This window comes from Melitaea cinxia, chromosome 6 (genome assembly GCF_905220565.1).
Source record: "Melitaea cinxia chromosome 6, ilMelCinx1.1, whole genome shotgun sequence".
Classification (NCBI taxonomy): Eukaryota; Metazoa; Arthropoda; class Insecta; order Lepidoptera; family Nymphalidae; genus Melitaea; species Melitaea cinxia.
The window spans coordinates 6,378,720-6,405,137 of record NC_059399.1 but is presented as its reverse complement, the minus strand read 5'-3'; the positions used below and the strand labels follow the sequence as shown (position 1 = coordinate 6,405,137).

Below are 26,418 nucleotides of genomic sequence, written 5' to 3'. Positions count from 1 at the left end.
CGGTCGCCCAGACAAATGTCAAGCTTGCCTCGGTTATAATTATACAATTGTATGTACTTGGAAATACTTCAAATATAATATCTTAAATAAATAATTAGATATACGACTGAGTTTAGAATTTTCTAGGCTTGTTTTAAACTGGTTGTATTTTGTAAATAAAAGTCTTACAACTAGAAGGTAATAGAAGAATATAAAGACAATATCATTTATCGTATAATCTGCTTTTACTCACACATAACATAAAATATTAATTAACAATACATCCAAAACACTTGGATAACAAGTATTCATGTTTGGCTAAGAAATATTCAATGGTGGTGGTGGTGGTGTTTATGGGGTACCATGTGATGCACACTGTATTTCACGTCAGCGTGGAATCTGGAAGTGAAAAAGCACTTATAAGAGTACTTTAGACAACATACACAAAACGGCTGTAATCATAACAAAGTTATAAAAAACATGATGTATTATGCATTCATAGAATATTTTTCGTGTTTTATTTAACTCGTTTATTTTTTTTAAATTGCCTATTCCAACCGATTCTACTATTTTTTATAGCAGTGTAATGTTTTACACATTTGTAAGAGATCGACCAAAAAAACTATTTAAAAATTGGACCAATAGGTACATTGAAAACATGTACTTTAACAAATTCTAGCGTTCTTTCTTTTTTGTGAATTGTAATGTAATGTTCTCATATATATTCACCCAGAGTGCTTGTCGGCATGATAATGAACATGTCTTTCGTGGCCATCGGGCTGGCGGAGAAAGTAGGAGCCCTTTACGACATCACCGTCGCGGGTCTCGTGCTGAGACTTGATATCGCCGGTGTGATGGTCTTCTACTTTGTATTCAAACTCATATTTGGGGTGACTCTGTAAAAAATTTATGAGTATTCAAAAGCTGTGAAATACATTGAGGGACTTCAATTGTTACTACATAATGGTGAATTAATATAATACTACCAATAGTCACAATAACTAAAATTAACTAATTGTTATAAAATGTGTATTGGGCTATATTATTGAATAGAAGACCCTCGCATTTTCACTCGCTAATGTTTGTAGCAACTGTTTCACAACGATATTGTAGAGCAAAATTTCTATGTTTCTTCCATATGACTTTTCAGTAAAAGAATTTTTAAAGTTAATTTGATGATGAACATTAAAATAAATATAATTTACATGGTGGTGATGTTCATGTCCGTGATGGTGATGTTCATGTCCATGGTGGTGATGTTCGTCGTGGCGCTTGATGTATTGAGATGAGTGCGCAGGTTCATGATGATGATGGTGGTGTTCATACGCGACTGCAGCAGCGACAAGGACGACCAAGCAAAGTACCTATAGAACGAAATATTAAGAATTAAATAGTTATAATATTTAAATGATTGAGCGCTTCTCTGAGTCACTATATCTAAATCAGTATTATAAGTCATCTTTCGTTTTTACATATCACTATATTAATATATAATAAAGTACCTTGGTGTACATTTTGGTTTGATTATTTTCAGTTCAGGGTACAAAGTCAAGCAGTGGACTGATACGTTTAAATTTTAATCAAGCCTTTTATATCTATAATGAGGGTATCTAACCAAGGTAATAATTATTTCACTAATGTGAGTACTTTAAATATTCACCGCACACTCGCTACAATTGGCAATAATTTCGTAAAAGCTACAAACATTCACTATCATATTGTTGGTATTGGATATAAAGCATTATTGATGATGATATTGGATGAGATATTGTTTCGGTACGGATATATGACAAAACATTTAAATCATCGACTCCATGGAGTGGAAATAAACACGCCTACATCTTGAAGATATTTAATTGGACTAAGCTTACGTTAAACAAATCGGAAACTATTCAAAAGCTATGTACTACCTTCCACAAAAGTAACTACACACTAAACACTAAGTAGCGCTTTGTTTAATTCAACAGGTCAACTCGAGCAACAAAAGGAATTTGACAAACCATCACGGATATTAACACTAACTAATGAATGAGGTTTATATGAAGGGGATGGATTAAACTTAGCGGTATCGCTACTGCTTTATTCTTTTTAACCGAGTTCCAAAAAAGGAGGAGGTTCTCAATTCGAATGTATTTTTTTTTTAAGTATCAGAACATCAGAACTTTTGACCGGGTAGACCGATTTCGACAAATTTTGTTTTAATCGAAAGGTGGTGTGTGCCAATTGGTCTCATTTAAATTTATTTGAGATCTAACAACTACTTTTCGAGTTATATCTAATAATGCGTTTTTACTTGACGCTTTTTTCGTCGACCTACGTTGTATTATACCGCATAACTTTCTACTGGATGTACCGATTTTGATAATTCTTTTTTTGTTGGAAAGGGGATATCCCTAGTTTGGTATCATGATAAGGAAACAAGGATCTGATGATGGAATCCCAGAGAAATTGAGGGAAACTCTCGAAAATCTGTAATAACTTTTTACTGGGTGTACCGATTTTGATAATTTTTAATTTAATCGAAAGCTGATGTTTATCATGTGGTCACATATTAATTTTATCGATCTCTGATAACTACTTTTTGAGTAATCTTTGATAACGCGTAGTTGCTTGACTATTTTTTCGTCGATCTACGTTGTATTACTTGTCGATGTAATTGAAGTCGGTTTTTTTTTTCGTTTGCGAGCAAACACAATTATTACTAGAATAGTATTAAAAAAAGACTTCAAAATGATGTTTAATTTATAGTTTGATGTGAATTCTGTGTAAAGGTATATTTTTATAGCATACTAGCTGACTCGACAAACGTTGTCTTGCCGCTAAACGCCATTTAAAAATAGGGGTTGGTGGTAGAAGGCTGAAAATTTAGGGTTGTATGTATTTTTCAACGCAAATCATAATAAAATAAAAAATAAATAATTTATCTAAAATTAAAAAAAACATTTTTGGAGTGGACTACCCTTAACATTTAGGGAGATGAAAAATAGATGTTGTTCGATTCTCAGACCTACCCAATATGCACACAAAATTTCATGAGAATCGGTCAAGCCGTTTCGGAGGAGTTTAACTACAAACACCGCAACACGAGAATTTTATATATTAGATTAATGTATTGTCATAAGAGTATAGAGGCTTAAGAGTAAACGCTTCCCGTATTTTTCATTTTCTGAGAGTAAAGCACAGGCTCCATGGAGGCATGCAATTCAAGAAATGTAAAGTAGGGATAATAATAGGAAAGAATAGAAGAATTTATTACAATAGTTTTCGAAACTAGTTGTCCAAATTGACAAACCCTTCTGATGATCACTTACATCTCATGAATGGGTGAATGTATTTTGTTAAAATTTGGATGTGCCATAGATATAACGTAACACTTTACGTTATACTGTTACGTTATACTTATATAAATTAAAAAACGGAATTAAAAAAAATGGTTGTATTAAATATTTTCTTGATGTTGTTTTTTTAGAATTTGACCCTTTTTTGGTTGGTCGAGTATTTAATGAGATAATTAATCATAAGTTCCCTGATTTAGTTTTGCTTCAATGACAGACTTTAAGAGGTAGGATACAACAAATAATATCTTGCTTATCATACTTATAGAGTAGACTGACTGGAGAAGTACTGCCACCTTATAAAAAGGCACAGTTAAATAAAGTATTGATCTGATGTATTGTTGTGTTCTCGTGATAAGTAAAGTAACACTCGTTATAATTCAATTCAGAATAATAAGCGTGAGGTTCATTTTACTATATTTTTATTACTTTTTACTATGTTTTTTTAGCTCTCCGCACATAGATAGTCGCAAGAAGAATAATTGTTACATTTAATATAGCAAGCAACCCACGATTTTTATTCTGAATTAAATTATTCTCTTAATAACTTAAATTTTATTATAATTTTATTTTGAAGTAATTAATTATGATTGATTGTTCGATTTTCTACTTCTGTAATATAAACTCTTTGTAATTAAAAATTATTTTCTGATATTTAGTTCGATAGCTATAAAAGCGCGGTTTTTTAGTTTTTGTAACTATAATTTATTTTTTATTTTTTAGTTAGGTTTTTCAATTAATTATTTGCGGAACTGTAATTTAGAAATTTTATTTATTTCCATTATTAATAGAAACAATAAAAGAATGACTAGAGAGAGAGCGAAGCCACGAACTTACGCCACGCGAAGCGGGCGGGAAACAGATAATAAGGAATAAACAAGGTAAAAATGCAACCAGCCTGAAAAAGTATCTGCCTCCGTTGCTCTCTGTACCGAGCGAAAGAGTAAGTTCGAAACTGCAGGCATGTGCAGATCGTGCGCTAGCTTTATCTCTCTTAGTTACAGAGGATCCATGAATGAATTTATTAATCCTGGCGGTCCTAATAAGGATATTGGGAAACTGTTATTATATTATTGCATTGCCACCGGTCCTTGATACGCGTGCAAAGTTTCAAATTAATTAAACTTCTGTAAGTTGGTGAAAATTATGCTCAAAGATTCCATTACATACATATATACATACATATATACATACGTAAATATATACATACATACGTAAATATATACATACATACATATATACATACATAAAAGCGTGGTAAAAAAAGCTAACTACGTAGTCGTCGTATTACTTGTCGATGTAATTCAACACGGTTTGTATTTTGCAAACAAAATTATTGTTGTTGTGTTTTTGGTATTCCGTGTTTCACTACGTCGTAGTAACTTTATTCGTAGAGGTGTTACTATAATGAATTTGAGACAGCAATCAGGTCGTCAGCTTCACTTGTAAAATACCTTTTCTTGTTCTTCTTCACAACATAAATTTTAAATGTTCCGTGATTGCTGGGCTATCTATATAATACTTATAAATTATATTTTGAAAACCTTAACTAATAAGAAATACGTAGCCGTCGCAATAAACATGAGTGACACTGTTTGTTACAGTTCATAGCGAGAATTAAAAGTTAATGACTGTACTGTGGGTTTTCCCAATTTAACCGACTTAAAAAAGGAGGAGGTTTTTAATTTGACTTTATATTAAATATAAAAATCTCGTTTCACAATGATTATCCGGGCAACTTTCTAAAACTACTGGATCGATTTTAATGAAATTTGGCACAGATAGATATTATTGCACTTGTTTACTAAAAAATACGACAAGACTTTTTACCCTCATATCCGTGTTATCTCATAATTTTTTTTATGCTGGTTGGTTACGACATCAAAGAATATAGCCACCCTCTCTCTTCCCGTGGGTGTCGTAAGAAGAGACTAAGGGATAACACAGTTCCACTACTACCTTGGAACTTAAAAAGCCGACCGATGGCGGGATAACCATCCAACTGCTGGCTTTGAAATAGACAGGCAAAAGACGGGCAGCAGGGTCTTCGGTGTGACTAAGCCAGCCCTGCGGTCACCAATCCACCTGCCCAGCGTGGTGACTATGGGCAAAACACACGAGTTTACGCCATTTTTGGCGTGAACTTGTGGAGGCTTATGTCCAGTAGTGGACTGCAAAAGGCTGCTCTGATGATGATGTGATGATGATGATGATGACCTCATAATTTTTCTTGGGTGTAACGATTTTGATGATTTTTCTAATTGAAAGCTGATGCTTGTTATGAATTCCCATTAAAATATGGTCTGAAGAATAATTATTGAGTTATCACTAATAATGCGTATTTCATTTTGACTACGTACATAGTATTACGTTTTTAATTAATTTTCAAACACGATTATTTCAAAATATACCTAATCTATTTATAAACATAGAATATAATGTGAAAACCTTGTCGTCATTTTCCTTTATTCGTTTTCATTTAATTGAAAACCCGTATACTCGTATAAATTAATATTACAAAATATTATACGAAAACTGTTTAGATGGTGGCAGTATCCAATCTGACGGATATTGAAGCTTATTATCAAGATTAGTTCGTGGATTTTTCAAATATGTTATTTATTATTGTGTTAATAATGCTTAATTCGCAAATAATAAAAGAAAGTTGTAGACGTTTTCCAAGCTGGATTTAGTTTTTTAACAAATCTTTTAAGGATAAAAGGAAATAGAAAAGTGAAACCACAATTTTTTTAGAATAATTTGCTTTTATTCATATAAAAAAATATATCAAATATTAACAATATATCCAAGATGCTTGGACAACAATGTGCGGCTAACAAATACTCAATAATGGTAATGTTTAGGAGCGACGTGATGCACGTTGTATTTGACATCAGCGTGGAATCTGTAAGATAATAAAGAATTGAGCAAATATTTTAGAACTTATGTAGAAATAGATGTGTAGATATATATAATAGAACTAAAATCATATCATTTAGTATATGAAAAAAAAATGTTACAAAAGAATATTATTCTGTAAAAACTGGTTTTAAATATTTATTATTTTTCCCATTTTCAAATCGCCTCCTCGAAATGATAGTTCCTATAAATTTTATTGTTGAAATACATTTATTAATGACACGTTACCTACATCTATTCGTGTCTATAAAAGTGTGGTTTTCACGTTTTTCTAATAAATTGTTGAAAAAAAAATAATTATTTCATCAGTAGATCTGGAAAAGAACGCAATTAAACATACTCATGTTTTGATTAATATTAATAATCGCTTCAGCCTGTAATGTTTCATTGCTGGGTATAGGCCTCTTTCCCCATGTAGGAGAAGGATATTAGTAAAGATTAATTTAATACACTAACTTTAATAAAAAATTACATGAGTGGTTTAGCACTTACGCAGGAATATAATATACGTATGTCATTGTGTTTTAAACATTAAATAATATTAAAAGCCTTTTATTGTATGCGAAAAAAATGGATGTCTACGTCCTATAAAGAGCCTACCTGCCAAATTTCAAGTTTGTAGATGTTATAGTTTCGGAGATTTCGTGATGAGTGACCTTTCGCTTTTATATATATGTATATAGATATAGATTACTTACCCGGTGTGCTTGTCGCCATGGTAGTGTACTTGTCTTTCGTTGCCGTCGGACTGGTGGAGAGCGTAGTAGCCCTTTACGACATCACCGTCGCGACTCTCGTGCTGAGACTTTATGTCGCCGGTGTGATGGTCTTCTACTTTGTAGTCAAACTGATATTTGGGGTGGGCCTGCAATTTATATGAATATTTAAAGGCTACAAATTGTATACTAGTGTTTGTCAAACAATTGGAGTATTTTAAAAAAAGTGACAAATCTTATACTCGTACATATCGATAATTAACAAATTAAAATAATAGTCACAAAATAAATATTTAAATATATTATTTACTAGATGTAGTTTTTAGTTTTGATTGTAGTTTTATTTGCAGTTGCTTGTGGTTACTGATTCACTAAGATTGTGTACATTGCGATGTTTTAAATTCGAGTTTACTTATATGAAGTATTTTGAAAGTAATAAACATTAAAAAAAATTATCAACATTTGAAACAAATACTTACATAGTAGTCATGGTCATGACCGTATCCATGTCCGACATCGTGGCGAGAGATGTGCTGAGATGAGTACGCAGGACCATGATGGTAGTCATACGCAACTACAGCGGCGACAAGGGCGGCTAAGTAAAGCACCTGTAGAAGAAGTATTAAAAATTCTGTAGCTATTATTAATACATTACGATTATAAGCTCTTTGTATATAATTTTAACATATGAAGTTATTTTTAGCAGTACCTCTCGCTAATTTTAAATATGAAAATATTCAAGCGTTTCTAATATTTTTTCATTTACATTATCATCAGATTGTAGTGTATGTACGTTACTATCGATGTGGTAAATAAGACATGTTATAAAAAGTCAATGTTTTAGGTAACAGCTCTTTAAAATTTTAGAATATTTTTTGGAAATACAATACCTTGGAGTACATTTTGGTTTGATTATTTTCAATTGATTGTGCAAACTCAAGCACTGGACTGATATGTTTAAGTTATGAATCAAGTCTTTTATATCTATAACGAGGGTTTCTAACCAAGGTAACAATGATTTCACTAACATTAAAAGTTAAAATATGCACCGTACACTCGTTACAGTTTGCAATAGTTTCGTAAAAGCTACGAACATTCACTATTATATTATTGTTGGTATCGAAATATTGACAACAGAAGGTTGATTCTACCGAATCTGTTAAATGCCTGAATGAAAAAATGTCTAAATGAGCACCAAGGAAAATCTGTAAATATCGGTTGCATAGATTACGGAAAATTTTAAGCTTTTGTTTCTAATTCACTCTTACTGTATACTATAATAAGTTAACAGTATGTTAAAAATGCGACAAAAAGAGTAGAGAAGTAATAGATATAGGTTAGGTCGGACGGGGCGGCGTCGTATTCTGTTAGAAAATTATAATATACAAGATGTGTCCCGTGATTACACGCGTGGTCACCAATCGAAACAAAATACTGCTTATATTTTAAGCTGGACAAAGTTTTGCACATATATAGTGTCTGTAAAAAAATATCATTAAAATTGGTCAAAAAGTTTCAGATTAGCCTGGATAAATATTAAGATCGTATGCACGCACGCATTTAGCGTTTAACAACCTATTGCTGGGCAAAGGTCTATTTCTTCACGTAGGAGGAGGGTTAGAGCTGAATCCATCACGCTGCGCCACAACGGGTTGGCTGATAAAATCAAATTTAAAATCAAAAATAAAATTCAAATAGGCTTCAAAGGCACTTTCAAATCGAGATATTACAAATTACATTTTTTATTTAATCATTATTATTTTTAAAGTAAAGCTACTACCGATTGCAGATTCTGCAGAAAAGAATCGGTAAGAAACTCCACAGTTACTCTTTTGAAAATAATGTGTAAATGTTTTAGTACAAAATTAGAAATATTTTGCATAAAATACAGCGTTACTTGGTCCACACATCATTATCGATTATGTAATCCTGCACCAAATAATACGCTTTATCTATTAATTTCTTTTTAATAAAAATTTTAAATTTATGTTAAGACAATTGCAAAATTGTTTGCGGGATTTTATTATACATGCAAATACCATAACCCAGAAAGGAGACGTTTCCTTTGCGTAGTCGGAAACTGGAGTTACAATTTTGCTAGTCCTTCTCGTGTTTATACTGCGATTCTTACAATTTATATCAAAACAATCAATTTTGTCGTGAATATACACAATATTGTCATAAATATATTTTAACACAATTGTTAATATGTCTACTTAATGGAAAACATCCCGTAGCTCCCTACTCGAGCTCTAAGATCGTAAATGCAATGCAAAATGATTTCAAAATAATCTCAACAATCGTGGCGGACACTTTCATTTCTTGCTCGTATCTATAAATTAACAAATTGATTAATTAATGAAATGTTATCGAGAATGGCAAAGATTCTCAGATTCAGAAGAAGGTTGGATCTAGAATACAAAGTCAGTGAAATTTTAAAGACTAGAAATAGTAGATATTTTATATTTATTTTATTTCTTATTCCAACACATTTTTTTAAAATACGATGAACTGACCCAAACAATGTTACTTAGACTTTTACTTATAGTCCTGAGTCGATTTGAGTTTTCTGTGACGAGAACGTCTGCAACGTCGCCTACATATCGGGAGTATCGAAATGACAATCGTCGTAGGTTCCGACTAGTAAGTGTTAGTAGTAGGCGTGTAAGTCTAAAATATATTTTGTTAAACAAGTTATCTATTCGCATTTAAGTATTAAAGCTGTTATTTTTTTAACAGTCCAGTCAAGTCAGTTAAAAAAACTACAGCTATAATTTTTTTACCGACTTCCAAAAGGGGGAGGGGGACATTCTCAATTTCATTGTATTTTTTTTATGTATGTATGTTACTTCGGAACTTTTGACTATTTATTCGGAATTTTTATTTGTCTAAAAATGGTGCATGTTATGTGGTGCCATTTAAAATTAATTGATTTTGAGTTATATCTAATAATGAGTATTTACTTGACTTTTGTTGTTTCCCTATTTTTAATTATTTAATTAATGATAATTTGTTTCTAATCGTTAGTTGTTTTGATTAAATTATCCAATTGTTTCATTTTATTAACGTATATGATAATAATTATGTTCTTTATTTTTGATTTTGAGTTTTTTGGTTCTGATGATGATGGGGTGTCATTTTCTTTTTTTTAATTTTGTAAGTGTTGAACTGCATTAATGTAGTTCAGCACTTACAATATTTTAAAAAAATATTAATAATATTTGTGCTTTCAATCATTGTATCCAAAGTCTAGTGTTTTTTTTTTTAATATATTGTTTAACTTTAAATTTTTTATATGTATGTTGTAAGTGTGCGTTGTTGTGAAATAAATTTACTTGACTATTTTTTGTATTATATGTCCCATAACTTTTTCTTAGTGCACCGATTATACTTGTCGATGTAACTGAAGTCGGGGTTTTTTCGTTTGTGAGCAAACACAATTATTGGATAATATTGAGGATGATAATAGTAGATTATATTATGAAGACATTAATAATTTCATTTTATAGATGTACTGTTTTCGTATAAATTTTATAATTGACTTAGTTTGATAAGATTATTTTTTTATTTTATTTTATAATTTTAAAGACGTTTAAAGTGTTTATTTTTTATTGCAATACAATCTAAATATTGCACATATTAAATTACTATTTTGAAATTCGTTTCGTAAATACAATAATTACATTAAGATCTAAATTTCAAAATATGTGTTATATTTAAATTAAATAAACAATTGACTCATTTTAACACTATGAAATATTAGTTTGTAAGTAATAACTGTAAGTAGTAGAGTAGAAATCTCATCAAATATAGGAGTGTTATTTCTGGAATCTATACTAATATTATAAAGCTGAAGAGTTTGTTTGTTTGTTTAATCTCAAGAGCTGCTCGTTCGAATTGATTTTTTTGTGTTGAATAGTCCATATATACAATTTTATATCTTCCATATTACGTATTATAGGTCTAAATGGCAATAAGCCGTAGTATAGAGTGGGGGTTGACCGAAACCTTGGGGACATAAACTACGCTAACGACCTGTACTTGTTCAGCCACAAGAACGTTGACATGTAAGCCAAACTGGACGAAGTACAGTGCCGGGCAATTCTCGAAGGTCTGAAAATCAACGTTTAAAAGACCCAGGAAATGCGTATTGAAGGAAGGAACTCCACACCACTGTTACTAGGCTTGGAACCTATAGAGCAAGAACAAAAGTTCACTTGCCTTGGTAGATTCCTGTCAGAGACTGGATGAACGGAAGAGGACAACACTTCAACGTTCCAAACCTCGGGCAGCCTTTGCGCGACTCCGCACCCTGGGGTATTCCAAAAATTGAATCGGAGAGTAAAATTAAATGATATCATTCTAACGTTAAGACTGTGCTCCTGTACGGGTGCGAGACATGGAGGGTCACCAAACGTACGTTGCATGATGACGCATCGTATTCAGGTCTTTGTCAGCCGATGCCTTAGGCGGATCCTCGGTATCTACTCTCTCTCGGTACCAAAATAGATCTCAGAAGACTGAAGATTCACGACAGAGCCAGAACAATAAAGAACCGTAATATCGCTGCTCAGAAACACCAATTGGCCTCCAAGTAAAACACTGCAAGTGGTTTTGGATTAGGCAAAGCCTAAAAAGAGCATCCGACTACATTCCAGAGCATGTTCTGGAATGGAAACCGCAAGGGAAAAGAATACGTGGCCGTTCTTAGCACACTTGGAGACGTTCAGTGGGGAATTAAAGAAAATCGAGCTGACGTAGTACCACGTGAATCGAATCGCCCAGGACACAACGCGATGATGGAGCACTGTGGAGGCCCTCTGCCCCACCCAGGGGCGATAGGATGTTAAGTCAAGTGAGTCAAGTAATGGCGGCACGGCTTTCGGGGGCAAACGAAGTTGTTCGTATCGGAGATGTCAACCAGTTGCCTTATATAGACAGAGAAAATCTATTCAAAATGAGGTACTGTAGACCTTATCTGACATTCAACATTTAATTTTAGTTGTCTTGCACATACCGGAGTCCCATGGACGTTGTATATGCCAACTATGAGGTATACGTAAATATGTACTCGTCAAATCCCACCATCTACTCCCTCTGAATGAATGGATACACTGGCGCGGCAATACCAAAACTTCAAAAGGGCACCCTATACTTGGTCTATACGCAGGAAGAGATACAAATCCTGATAGACCAGGGATACGGCACTGCTGAGCGATCGCGCATCGTGACCATTAATGAAGCACAGCGGCAAACCAATGGAGAGGTCATCATTGTCCAGACAAAGACCAAGAGGCTACAAATCCACGACAGCGTGCCTCATGAGGTTGGACGTTGACAAGATACACAAACACATATGTCTACTACACTGACGACGGTGATGGCACAATCGACAGGTTCGTTAGCCGAGCGCTGGGTGCCTCGACGAAGACCATCTTGGAGCACAACCTAAAAAACACCATCTACAAGCATGATAAGATGCTGGGGGCAGTCGTGGGGTCCGGGTCTATGAATTAGTGACACAGTGCGGCGTTTGATATACTTGTACAAATAAAGTAGATAAAGATATATAATTATAAAGGTGTATTTATGTAAGTATGCAATGTAGTGAAATATAAGTAAATAACAGAAATGAATAAATAAGATATAGATAAATATTAATAATAGCTATATATAAAGAAATATATTAAAAAAAACCTTACTAACAGTAAAAGTAGAACATAATCGTACATATATGATAATTAGCAGATAAGTGAAAATATAGACATAGATAAGAAAAATAATAATATGTTCAGAAATTGCTAATGAATGATGTGTATGTATACATGTCCATCAAACAGTAATTGTAAGGAAAAAAAACTGTCAGCGTCGGACCACGTACTAGTTTTACTAGGCAGTCACAGGACTGTCGATATGTAGTTGTAATAAAAATCGCCTGTGGTATTATAATAATGCATGCATATTTAAAAAAGGCATCGGCATCTTGAGCCCATGGATGTTAATCTTTAAAAAAAAGTAATCAGTGTCTAATTTGATGACGGAATTTGATGGTTACTCATGCACTATACGATTGATATGAGACTTTTGATAAGCAGCATGCGTGATTTTGTCAATTATAGATTGAGCGATGGGATTGAGATTACAAAATCAATTAAATATTAAAAATCATAACAGTAATATCATAATTTAATTATCTGTAAATAGTAAATAAATAAATATCTTAAAACATACACACACGGTCGTCTGTTCCTATGATAAGCAACCTAATGCTTGTATTACAGGTAACATTCGACTGTTATAACTATTTTTTTACTACACATAAGAATAATACATATATAAATATACAACCAAACTCAGGCGGGAATCGAACTCGCTACCCGCGCAACAGAAAGCACACTACAAACTGCGCCAACGGGCTAGTCATTTACCTATGTTACCAGTTTGGTTCAAAAATCTGATTTAAATAATAGAATATTATCTGGTGAAGTATAAAATATATCTATTTTCAAGTTCGATAGATTTATGCACTGTTTCAGTCATATTTAATATCATAATTTTGTATTTTCTATTAATTTTAAAGAATGATCAACAATAAAACTGCAATGACAATATTTTTTGTGCTTAGTATTTTCGTTTAAATTTTTCAACCGCGCTAATTACGAAACTCATTTTTTTTCTTTATAAATTTCAATGACGCTTAAAGAATTTATTTTTATTACTTAAATTTGAATATTGCACACACGGAATTATTATTTTTAAACTTGTTTGATATTAAGAATTGAATTTCAAGTATTTTTTTAAACACAAGTCGGTTAAATGGAGAAATAACATTTCTCAAAATTTTCTAAAACTACGGTTACTGGAAAAAGCCTGTTAACAACGTTATTTTTATATGGATAAAAGACCCTTTTCAAAATTACACGTCAAGCTTACTAGATGACACCAGTGTCATTTCGGTACTCAGCGGTCATTGCCATATTGATTGTAGAAAAACGTCACTCTGCCATTTTTTATTATTAAAATAAAATAACAACGAAATCTCAATATTTATGTAAGTATCTTTAAAATTATATATAACACTTACACGTAAATATAAAAATTACACGGAAAAATCAATTATAATAAAAGTAAAAACTGTAAATGCGTGTATTGCAAAATTTGCTATATTTTATTAATGACACTTTTCTCTATCTAACCGACGAATATTAAATATTAAAAATTAAACAATTTACTAATTTTAACGTAAGCGTGATAAGAAGCTCCAACTCCTTGTAAATGTGTAGTTGGAAACTGTAAGTAGTTGGCAATATAATATATTATATATTAAATATAGGTAAAGTTATCATAAATAGAACTTTTAAAGATGTGAGGGAATAAAATAACATGAAAACAAGATTTTTAAAATAATTTGCTTTTATTCATATAAAACTTATAAAATATTAAAAACACCAAAAAGATGCTTAGATAACAATTTATGGTTAGTAAATACTCAATAATGGTAATGTTTATGATGCACGTTGTATTTGACATCAGCGTGGAATCTGTAAGAGAATAAAAAATTACATGAGTGGGGTAGCACTTACGCTGGAATATAATATACGCATGTTATTGTGTTTTAAACATTAAACAATATTAAAAGCCTTTTATTGTATGCGAATTCTGTTTATTATATATTAGTAAAAATTAAAGTAATATATTAGCAATTACTTACCCGGTGTGCTTGTCGCCATGGTAGTGTACTTGTCTTTCGTTACCGTCGGACTGGTGGAGAGCGTAGTAGCCATTTACAACATCACCGTCGCGGCTCTCGTGCTGAGACTTGATGTCGCCGGTGTGATGGTCTTCTACTTTGTAGTCAAACTGATATTTGGGGTGGGCCTGCAATTTGTATTATTATTAATAAGCTGTGGCTCTATTTTGGGATGTGGCGGCATCTATCTCGCGACATACAAACTAGAGGAAACTGACATATCCTACATCGCGATATTAAAGTTATCCGAAGATTTAACATATATACAAGAAACCGACAACAACCGTCAGGGCGGTAGTCCACCAGACACAACATCCGTCTGGTTGGAGGATCCTTCCTTTACGAGGGTGGATGAGGAATTTTACACCCTGTTTCTCACATTCTCTCAAAGGGTCTATATGAAAATAATTATGATATAAAAATACTTCAAAAGTGACATTATTAGCTATATTTAAAACCCTTTGTTACTTCTTCACAGCTTTTTGTGAATGACAGATTTTGTTAATGGCTATTCTTTTCCTACGATGTTGTATGGAGCAATATTTAAAATTTGATGTCGTTTCAATGTAACTTTTTTTATCAATTTTATACCATTGATAATATTATAAATCAAATACTTACATAGTAGTCATGGTCATGGCCGTATCCATGTCCATAACCATAATCGTGACGAGAGATGTGTTGAGATGAGTACGCGGGACCATGGTGGTAGTCATACGCGACTACAGCGGCGATAAGGGCGGCTAAGCAAAGCACCTGTGGAAGCGTTATTAAAAATTATATTGTTATTATTTAGTGGATCTATGTATACATTTAGTGCCAAAGACGTTTATTTATTTATTTTTTCTTTTACATTTTACAATATTAATTAAAGATAATGTACCTTGGAATACATTTTGGTTTGATTATTTTTAGTTGACTGATATATTTCAGTTATGAATCAAATCTTTTATATGTATAACGAAGGTATCTAACCAAGGTAATAATTATTTAATTCATGCTAGGAGTTAAAATATTCACCGCGAACTTGTTACAGTTTGCAATAATTTCGTAAAAGCTACGAACATTCACTATTGTATAATTGGTATTTGATTCGATAAATTTCTGAAGTTATGGTTAAGTAATATGATTGGAAAAATTACACTTTTATGACTACGGTAATCGGATTAAATGAATTCTAATATTTAAGTTCAGCTTGATGCGTTGCAATAAGGCCTCTCTGGTTCCAATAGTTTCGACTCCACCAGCTCGAAGACCAGACTTTTATGTAATAATGGGCCATCTATTAACATATCCAAAAATGGCGTGTTCGTTTGCATTTATTTTGCTTTGCTAACAAACTTCATTATGTATAGTACAAAGGGAATAATATATGTGCTGTGTGGAAGGTCGATAAAAGTAAATCGACAAAATATTTCAGAATGATTATTAACAGTAACAAAATATAATGTGATGGAGGATGTCTGTCTGAAGGAGAAACCTCAAACTGTATCCTTCTCGAAATTACATTGATTGATATATAGGTCAAAATTCTTTGCGAATTTTATAGTGGCTTTTTATGGTTAGCCGAGAGTGAAAACTTAAGGTCTTTTTTTGTTTTATGCAAATTAAATTAACTCTAATTAACACAATTTGTAGTGGCCCTGATTTCTGCTCCAAGGGTTGTGGGTTCGATCTCACCTGAGTCTAGATGTAGTATTTATTCATATATGTATTATTCTTATGTAAATTTATCTAAATATAAATATTTAGCTATATCAGTTGGCTCTTACTTATAACCCAAGTAATATGTTACATATCATAGGAACAGATGACAGTGTGTGCGTGCGTGTGTGTATGTGTTAAAGATACTTATTTATTTAGTTATTTAAGTGGCAGATGCACAACATTTAAACGTTGTAAACGCAGTTGAACAAAGGATGGTCGAAAATCAAAATGAAAAGTTAATTTAAGGATACGAAACATAATATATTTTCAAATTCACAAAGTTTTTTTGATTAGTTGTACGCGGTCGTTCAATTAATATTGTATGAATCGAAATCGATTTACATTAGCTCAAATTTGCAAACGTCGTAGTTATATTACAAATAGTCTTTTAAATAATAACGGAATTTGAAAAATGTAACCTTGAATAATTAATATTACATTTTCACAAATAATTAGTTTTGTTTTGGTTTGTTGAGTTTTTAAAACGAATAATACGTATTTTACGTAAGTATCTGATGCATTTTTTATAACGTTAATTCATTCAAATGTAGAAAGTGCCCACTTATCTTCAACAAAAATACCTTTACTATTTTAATTAAATGTACCTACACATAGCATCGTATTCAGGCGTCACCGTGTAAAATTTCTTGACATTTCGGTTTTACAATCCAATATATGTTTTTAATTACATTGAAACAAAAGGAAGAAAGTATATTCAACATTTAATATTCTGTTGTTTTATGTTTACTGATAATTTATGTTTTGAAAAAACCAATGATCGCAGAATAGTTGACCTGTTTTCATTTCATTTTCTTCATTCATCAATTTTCGATTCCCGTTATGAATCAATCAACAACAATACACATAATATTGTGTCAGTCTGCAACTGAGAAAAAGCTGTAAGTTGATTCTACGACCATTTCATAAATACTTAAGAAATCTTTTTATTTTGTGTGCTTGGTGAATATATCTTACATCTTAATTATTCTTCTTTTAATTATTAATTATAACATAATGTGGTATAATGTTTACGTTGATACGATTAAGTAAAAAAAATATAATATTAAATTAATAATTAGGTTTTTTTTTACTTTTTTCACAATCGTTAGATCTGCCATATAAGAACTTAAATTAGCGTGAAACTAACAATGACGGTCATCCTTAAGTTAGTATTCGAAATGAGCCTCATCACTTAAAACAATAGAAACAACATTTTTGTCATTTGTATTTGATACGGTTGAAATTCAGAATAATTAATCTAATCACATAACTTGACTTCCATTAAACATACATAACATTGACTTTGTACATATATCGAAATCACCACAACATAAATAAATAGCGAAAATATCTTATCTAATTTCGATATCTTTGTGTTTGTAGGTGGTAGGAACGTGAAAAAAAGATTTAGGGTACATCCAGTTCTCAAGCTAGTAAAAATAAAGCGCTTGAGGTAAAAGAGACTTCGGTGGAACACACTGATATGACGAAACAGTTCAGTCATTAGTGTAACGACAACTTAATTCAATTTATTTCTCCCTAGACGCAGCATTTGCTGCCACTAAAAGGATGGATACCATACGTGAAAGCAACTATTCGGGACTTATTTTCATGATTCTCTGCCTCAACTTCAGCAATATACGGAATCCAATATACGATATAGAGAGATAACACGTGGTTCAATAAGTCCCGAGACTAAGTACTAAAAAAAGGTCTTTTTTATAAAATTAATTTTTATTCATCAACATAGTCTCCTCCAAGAGCGATACAGTCCCTCCAACGCTTTTCTAACTTTTCTATCCCATGTGTGTAGAACGATTTGTCTTTGGCTTCAAAATAAGCCTCCGTTGCTGCGATAACTTCACTATTTGAGTCAAATTTCTTACCCTGAAGCATTTATTTAAGGTCTGCAAACAGCCAGTAATCGCTGGGGGCCAAGTCTGGCGAATAGGAAGCAATTCGAAGCCCAATTCGTTAATTTTGGCCATCGTTCTCACGGACTTGTGACAAGGCGCGTTGTCCTGGTGAAACACCACTTTCTTTTTGTTCATGTGAGACCGTTTATCCGCAATTTCGTACTTCAATCGCTCCAATAAGCACATGTAATAGTCACTATTTATATTTTGCCCCTTTTCAAGGTAGTCGATGAAAAGTATTCCATGCGCATCCCAAAATATAGACGCCATAACCTTACCGGCCGATTTCTAAGTCTTTGGACGCTTCGGGCGGCTTTCACTAGCCGCTCTCCACTCCGCTGCCTGCCGATTGGATTCCGGAGTGAAATGGTATATCCAGGTTTCATCCATTGTTACGTACCGATGTAAAAAATCCTTTTTATTATGATTCATCAGCGCCAAACATCGCTCTGAATCATTGATACGTTGTTCCTTTTGATTAGTTGTAAGCAAACGCGGCACCCACTTAGAAAAAAGCTTTTTCATGGCCAAATTTTTATGTAAAATAGTGAAAACACTACCAGCTGAAATCTTCACTATCTCGGCTATCTCTCGCACTTTTACCTTCCGATCTTCTAATACGATTTTGAGGACTTGGTTAATATTTTGTTGAGTCACTGCTTCATTTGGACGACCTGAGCGTTCCCCATCATTGGTGTCCATGCGACCGCGTTTGAAGTCGGCATACCACCGACAAATGGTTGCTTTAGAGGGAGCTGATCCTGCATAACATTTTATAAGCCATTGCTGTGCTTCAACGGTATTTTTTCCCATTAAAAAACAATGTTTTATCAACACGCGAAACTCGTTTTTTTCCATTGTATCGAAATTACAACCGTAGCGTCACTTAAATGTTTCAAAATCAATAATTTTATTGTTCCATTTTTAAAAATTTGACACCTATTCTTGTATTGATAGCCAGTACTTTTTAAAAATCAAAAGAGTTTTTAATATATGCGCCATTTCCAGGTTAGTCTCGGGACTTATTGAACGATCTAGTACAATAGTGAATGTTCGCAACTTTTATGAAATTATTGCAAACTGTACTGAATATGCAGTAAATATTTTAGCTAGCATCAATGAAATCATTATTACCTTGATTAGATACCTAGTAATATGTATAAAAAACGTGATTTACAATAATAAGGTATCAGTTCACTGCTTGACTTTGAACGCTCAACTGAAAATAATCAAGCCAAAATGTACTCCAAGGTACTTAATTCTTGAATATAATGGTCAAATGTGAAAAAAAATAATTAAAATAATTGTTTTTAAGACATACATATACTAACAATAATGCGCAGATATTTTTATTTAAGTATAAACAAAAAAAAAAACACTTTCTAGTTTTCAATACTTTTTCTACAGGTACTTTGCTTAGCCACTCTTATCGCCGCTGTAGTCGCGTATGACTACCACCATGGTCCCGCGTACTCATCTCAACACATCTCTCGGCACGATGTCGGACATGGATACGGTCATGACCATGACTACTATGTAAGTCTTTACTTTGAAAGTTAACAATATATATATTTTTTTTATATTCTGTGAAACAGTAGCGACTAACATCTACGTATGAAAAATTACGAGGACATCTAGTGAATACCATAACAAAATTATGTTATTATTATATTTTATTCATAACATTGTTATTTTTGATGAAATATCAAATTACATGTAAAGCCTTATAAGTATTCATATAAATTTCAGGCCCACCCCAAGTATCAGTTTGACTACAAAGTAGAAGACCATCACACCGGCGACATCAAGTCTCAGCACGAGAGTCGCGACGGTGATGTCGTAAAGGGCTACTACGCTCTCCACCAGCCCGACGGCAACGAAAGACAAGTGCACTACCATGGCGACGGACACACCGGGTACATGGCTATTAATTAGTTTATTACTTACTTTACTTTTAGTTTATTATCTTTAATAAATTAACCAACAACACTAGAATTTGTTGAAGTGCGTTTTTTTCGAAATCGACTGATCTAATTTTAAAATTTAATTTCGTTTTATATCTTTATAAGAAAGGAATAAAAAATATCAGACTAATCTACACAAAATCATAAAAGTGTGAATATATTTCAATAATCTAGTGAACCGTCTTGTCTTATTCTCTTACAGATTCCACGCTGATGTCAAATACAACGTGCATCATAAACATTACCATCATTGAGTATTTGTTAGCCAAACATTGTTATCAAACGTCTTAGGTGTGTCGTTAATATTTGATACGTTTTCTATGAATAAAAGAAAATTCTTCTAAAAATAATGTCTTTAGTTTCCTTTTTCCCTTTATTTTTAAAACTTTTATTTAAAAAAAAGCCTAAATGAGGGTTGGCGGACGACAAACCTATTGTGTAGCAAATAACAAATTAATGCTTTAAGTAAAGTTATACTTAATACATTCTTTTATTATAAATTATTTTATTAATTCATATATTATTACTAGTTATACTTAATTCATACTTAGATAATTCATTATTTTTTAAAAAAGTGTTGCTATGTGAAATATAGATAAATTTAAAAGTACTTAAATGTGCAAAAAATATTATAAGTAGTTTTGATGAATATTGTGAATAGTGTGTATTACTCTAATTTTTTATGTAAAATAACTTTAAATAATAATAAAAAAAGTTGGGGTTCACTAAAAAGCCCAATGAATCTATAAATTAAATTCATTACCATTATCCGATTAATTAGGGTCTTGTTAAGCTTAACTTCTAAGGTTTATATAGACAGATGTTTCTCAATTTACAAATGTACTCGCAGTTATAAAATATATATCTGGCACCTAAAACTAAATTCAATAAACGATATACATTTATCAATTACTAGCCGACCAGTACCCACATCGTTAGGCATTAATTATTTTTGTGATGCAAATATATACTTGTAGTAGTTTTCATCGTGCTCGCATTTCTCTGACTTGATTTACGTATACTATTATTTTTCACGGAATTTTTAATTCAATAACAATAAAATATAGCCTATATCACTCCTGAATAGTGTAGTTTTCTTTTAATGAAAGAATTTTCATGATCGGATCAGTAATTGCGAAGATTAGTCCCTACAAACAAAGTTAAAAATTTTACCTTTTTGTAATATTAGCATTGATTTTTTTTTTTTTTTTATGTCACTAGGTCAACAAACAAGCGTACGGCTCACCTGATGGTAAGCGATTACCGTAGCTTACAGACGCCTGCAAAACCAGAAGCATCGCAAGCGCGTTGCCGACCCAATCCCCGATCCCCCCAGGAGCTCTGGTCACCTTACTCACCAACAGGAACACAATACTGCTTGAAAACAGTATTATTTTGCTGTGATCTTCTGTAAGGTCGAGGTACTACCCCAGTCGGGCTGCTCCATATTTTGAGCAGGAAATTCCTGCTGTGCCCTACCTCAGTTAAATAGTCGGTTAATAAATTGATAATCGAATATACAACATTGTTTATCGAAAAGCTAAGAAAATACCTTTTAATGTATAAAACCAAAATCTAGGAAGTATTACCTAACCTTTTATTGAACATTCCTATTAATCTAATAATACAAGCATAATATTCTTTAATATTGTATGAAATACTTTTCAAATTCATATATATCGGATTCATAGATATCGGATTAATTATTTTTAAAACACTTCTACAATATGGGTATCAAATGAAAGAATTTGCTAAAAGTAACTCCAAAAATAAAATGACGTTATTCTAAATCCAATTCATTGTATTTCTAAAGATGGCGGACTAAGTTTTTTATGCTTTTACAAATTATGGATATAAATTAAAAGGATTTGCTAAGAATAACATACTGAGAAACTTATCCAGTGACAATTAAAAAACATTTAAACAAACTAAGTTTTTTACTTTTAATTTAATTTGTTTATTGACACTTTACCTATGAACTTATTTATTTATAAGATTGTTTCAAGTGTATTATGTTTAAGTTGTCCAAAGGCTGTTAGGGATAGCAATCCCGTAAAGCGAAATCCCACTACATTTTTTGACCTGCTGGATCCTGACCCACCAAATATCGGATATTTCGGGTAATACGCCACTCACACGCCACTAATTCGCCAATCACAGTATTTGGAGATAATTAGGAGTACGAAAATCACATTTTCGAAAAGTTCATATAGCTGGAACACCTGAAATTGACACAGGCTTTGTTATCACGTTAAAGGAAGAGTTGGAGAAAGAACTAAAACAAAAAAAAAGAAATATAAAAAGAGACATACAACAAGCGACATGACTATGATATTTTTTTATGAAGGTTCAACCTACAAGTGTATAAGCCGAAAAAGCTTTTTTGGTTTCAGCTTATATTGAAGTTCGATAACAAGACGGTTGAAAATTGAAACTATAAACGCCATTTTCTTTTCAAGGGCGTATTTTCAAAAAGTTTATACGATAGGTTACTTATCGAAGTAAAATAGTAGATTATTGTATGTGTTTAATTAAATTTTATTCGTAAGGGTATGAATCAAACTAAATTAAACGACGCCATAAAGTTAAGAGTTAGGCCAAAATAAAGTAATTATAGTTTTAATGTCAAAGGAAGAAAATTAAAATAAAGGGTTAACGATAATTGCCTAATCGTAAGCGTTTCTGATTAAGAGGTAATTTACGCGATTAGTTTGAAAACTCTGAGTATGATTTATTTATTATTTTGTTAGGAAACAAATTATGAATGTTAAATAATATATACGGTGTCAAATAAAAGTTTATTATATATAATGTGGCAAACAAGTACCTACCTGTTATTTCAATTTGATTTTAAATCATTATTTTATGAGTGCAGTATCGCGTGTAGTATTTATTAATTACCTTGATACGATGAAAGATGTACAAAGGCGGTATAGATTGGCGGTATGATATTTGTTGGGAGATACGCATATAATTATTCTCCATAAATATATATTTTTTTATCCTTTGATATACTATTTTCAAATCACTATGTTGTTTAAAGTAAATTAGCGTTATACTTACAATATATATAATTTTGAAAACAATCGATTCTATCAGTCGAAATCCTTATAAATCGTTTTTAATTTACAAATAATTCGATAAAATTATATTTTTATAATAATTCATAAAAGTTTCTAAATTCAATAATATGACATCAATAAAATAATGCTTCCTAGAAGAAAATAGACCTTTCTCTACCAATTTGATTAACGTTCGCTTTTCGAATAACAATTTATATTCTTAAGTGTTAGCAATGCAGGAGTGATGTTAATTTGTCAAACTTTTTACTATGCTGGAACTGGTACAACTAAATCCTAAAATCTGCAGCTCAGCTTTTAGTGAAATACTAGAAAGTTGACTTTGAATAAAGCTTTCAATTGCAATAGCGCATTCTCACTTTTCGGCCATTCTCCGATTAGCAAATTTTTCGTGTCCGGGCTTGTTTAAACCGTAATATCATCCTATTCAATCATGCACTTTTTTATATATTAAAGATAGCATCCGTACCTAGCTGTTAAAAAAATATTGGCTTCTGTTTTAAGTAATTAAGACTAAATTAATTTAACTTATGTTCAAAAAACCTCTGTTCTCTAATTACCGTGGCGTGTCCGCACACCAACTTAATCTTAAAACTTGCTTGTAATTTTTATAGCGTATAGATTTACTTTGATCCATTAAACGTTTTAAACGATATTAAGCAGCGTCTATCGCATAACAAAATATCAACTCAATAGAACCAGTCTACAAATAATTATTATGAAGTAATCGTATGTCCAATGGAAACTTCTAATTACCGTAACATCTGCTGTTCTCGAGTGCACATCCCTAAATAAAAGTATTTGGCACATCACTACCGTACGCATCGCGTCTCCTCAGTATGTACCGAGGTCCATCAGCAGTTGTATGACTCTCATGTTAGTGTACCGCCAATGAAGCACGTAAGTATATAATTACCGTAGCCTTGGTTAAAAACTTTTCTAATTACCGTTGTTCTTATTTTAATACTAAATTTTTAAGATAGACCCAAGCTGATCATGTAAATGAAGACAGTACTTTGGCCTCCGTACGTTATAATAAGCTAGAATTTGTATACTGTGTCGGTTTTAAACATTTTTATGAAAATTTATCGTTTTCTAATTACCGTATACTAATTACCATATGTTTATAATTACCGTTGTATGAAAAAGTAATACTTGTTTACCGCGGATTTCGTAGATTATTATTATTATTGTCCGTAAATATGTCTATATTATATGCTGACCATTCATCAAATTATTTAATTTATAAGATAAACCTAAAAGACCAAAGAGGAAGTTAAAGAAAATAGAAGACTTGCCGCGCGACAATGCCGAGAACGAATTAAAAATGCCCCTTTTTGTATTAGCAATCAAAAAAAATAAAGGAGAAAGAAGGGTACAATAAAAAAAAATACTGCCTATCTGCGAAATGTCACCAAAAGCCGGAAGAAAACTCAAAAAAGAAGTAGAGAAAATTTCAGAGCTTACTATAAAAGACAAAAGGAAAAGGGAAAATTGAAAACAATCGAGGAAGAAGTGACCTTAGATATAGAGGTGCTTGATAACAATATAACAGATCCTCTTGAAACTTTGTCACACCACATCTCAATGATTTATCATACTCGCTGCGCTAAAAAGTACACTAAAAGAGTACAAAATTGTCCCGAAAATCCCAAATCAAAAAAAGAAGATAATCAGCAAGACCAAATTTTTCTGCAGTCGACTTCTTTTGAAAAAGAATTAGTTCCCTTGAAAAGGGCACCAAATTTTAAACCTTCTTTAACCACATCAACGCCGCGTCCATCTAGTGCTCTGTCATCATCTTCTACTGAAAGTATGTTATTTTATTATTAATCAATAATGAGCATTTGACCGAAAATAAAGATACAAGTGTGAATATTACGGAACGAGCGTCTTCCTTGTGTTCAACACCAACTTCACCAACTTCACCATCTTCAAAGATAACTGTCGAGAAACCGATACGTAAAAAAATCTCACTCTTATTGTTATTTAGAAGGCATGTATAGAAAACACATAAAGAAATGTCATATTTGAGACCAAACAGTAGAGCTAAGAAGAGCAAAAGAAAAGCAAAGTCATGATAAAGAAATAGAACCAAAGTATTTACATAGTAATAATATAGGGACTACTGTAGAGAAAACCAAACAAGACGTCCAAATTTTTGTAGAGCAAGATGAGATCAGTCGCATTTGTCCTGGCAAGAGAGAATATATTTCAAGAAAAACGTGGCGTGAACTCATGTGTCTTGTCTTGTCTTGCCCATAGTCACCACGCTGGGCAGGCGGGTTGGAGACCGCAGGGCTGGCTTTGTTGCACCTAAGACGCTGCTGCCCGTCTTCGGCCTGTATATTTCAAAACCAGTATAGTTGGATGATTATCCCACCATCGGTCTGCACTTTCAAGTTCCAGGGTGGTAGTGGAACTGTGTAATCCCTTAGTCGCCTCTTACGATACTCACGGGAAGAGAGGGAGTGGCTATATTCTTACTGCCGTAACCACACAGCATATTTTCTAATTACCGTTACATTAAATATAAAAATTTTCTAATTACCATACCCATAAATTTTTTAAGTCTCATTATCTAGAAAACCACAATTAACTGTTACATGCCAAAATAATTATTGAATTCGTATTTTTGATTTGTTTCATATTTTAATGTGTTTAAGTCAAATCAGTGAAAAATAAAAAACGTCACGGTAATTAGGCAAAGAACGCCGAATTGGAGAATGACCGTTTTATTCGTATTAACTAATAAATTAATAATCGAATCTATTTCGTATGATTTCAAATTTTTCTATTTCTTCCCCTGATACCTATAGCTAACAGAATCAATGTTCTAGGGGTCAATATTTCGACCAAAAACAATCTCAACTTCAACAATGCATAGTATCCAATACTAACTAGGTATATGGCCATGAATGGTCGTTACTTTAACAAAATTGTTACAAAATGTAGCGAGTATTCGGTTAATATTTTCAGTTCTAGTTTTAATGAAATAATTTTTACCTTGGTTACAGGTATAAAAGACTGGATTCAAAATTAAAACGTATCA

The 26,418-nt window shown here is 32.2% G+C and overlaps 3 protein-coding genes across 3 annotated transcripts; 1 reads left to right on the top strand and 2 right to left on the bottom strand.

Moving 5' to 3' along the window:
- Window positions 1-308: 308 nt before the first annotated feature.
- Window positions 309-1,493, bottom strand: LOC123654523 (histidine-rich glycoprotein-like). The gene is made up of 4 exons (XM_045590423.1): window positions 1,482-1,493; window positions 1,185-1,343; window positions 709-875; window positions 309-378 (listed from the first exon to the last, which is right to left on the bottom strand). The coding sequence occupies exons 1-4, from the start codon at window positions 1,491-1,493 to the stop codon at window positions 309-311; spliced, it is 408 nt and encodes a 135-aa protein (XP_045446379.1).
- Window positions 1,494-6,068: 4,575 nt separating this feature from the next.
- Window positions 6,069-15,464, bottom strand: LOC123654522 (zinc transporter zipt-7.2-like; the record flags this gene model as incomplete). Its single annotated transcript, XM_045590422.1, has 7 exons — window positions 6,069-6,219; window positions 6,932-7,098; window positions 7,429-7,586; window positions 12,304-12,397; window positions 14,466-14,490; window positions 14,661-14,827; window positions 15,321-15,464. Coding segments are annotated over 7 exons (816 nt in total), but the record flags the coding sequence as incomplete, so codon positions are not given.
- Window positions 15,465-19,561: 4,097 nt separating this feature from the next.
- LOC123654521 (cuticle protein 19-like) lies at window positions 19,562-20,608 on the top strand. The gene is made up of 4 exons (XM_045590421.1): window positions 19,562-19,573; window positions 19,709-19,858; window positions 20,072-20,238; window positions 20,489-20,608. The coding sequence occupies exons 1-4, from the start codon at window positions 19,562-19,564 to the stop codon at window positions 20,538-20,540; spliced, it is 381 nt and encodes a 126-aa protein (XP_045446377.1). The 3' UTR covers window positions 20,541-20,608.
- Window positions 20,609-26,418: the final 5,810 nt, after the last annotated feature.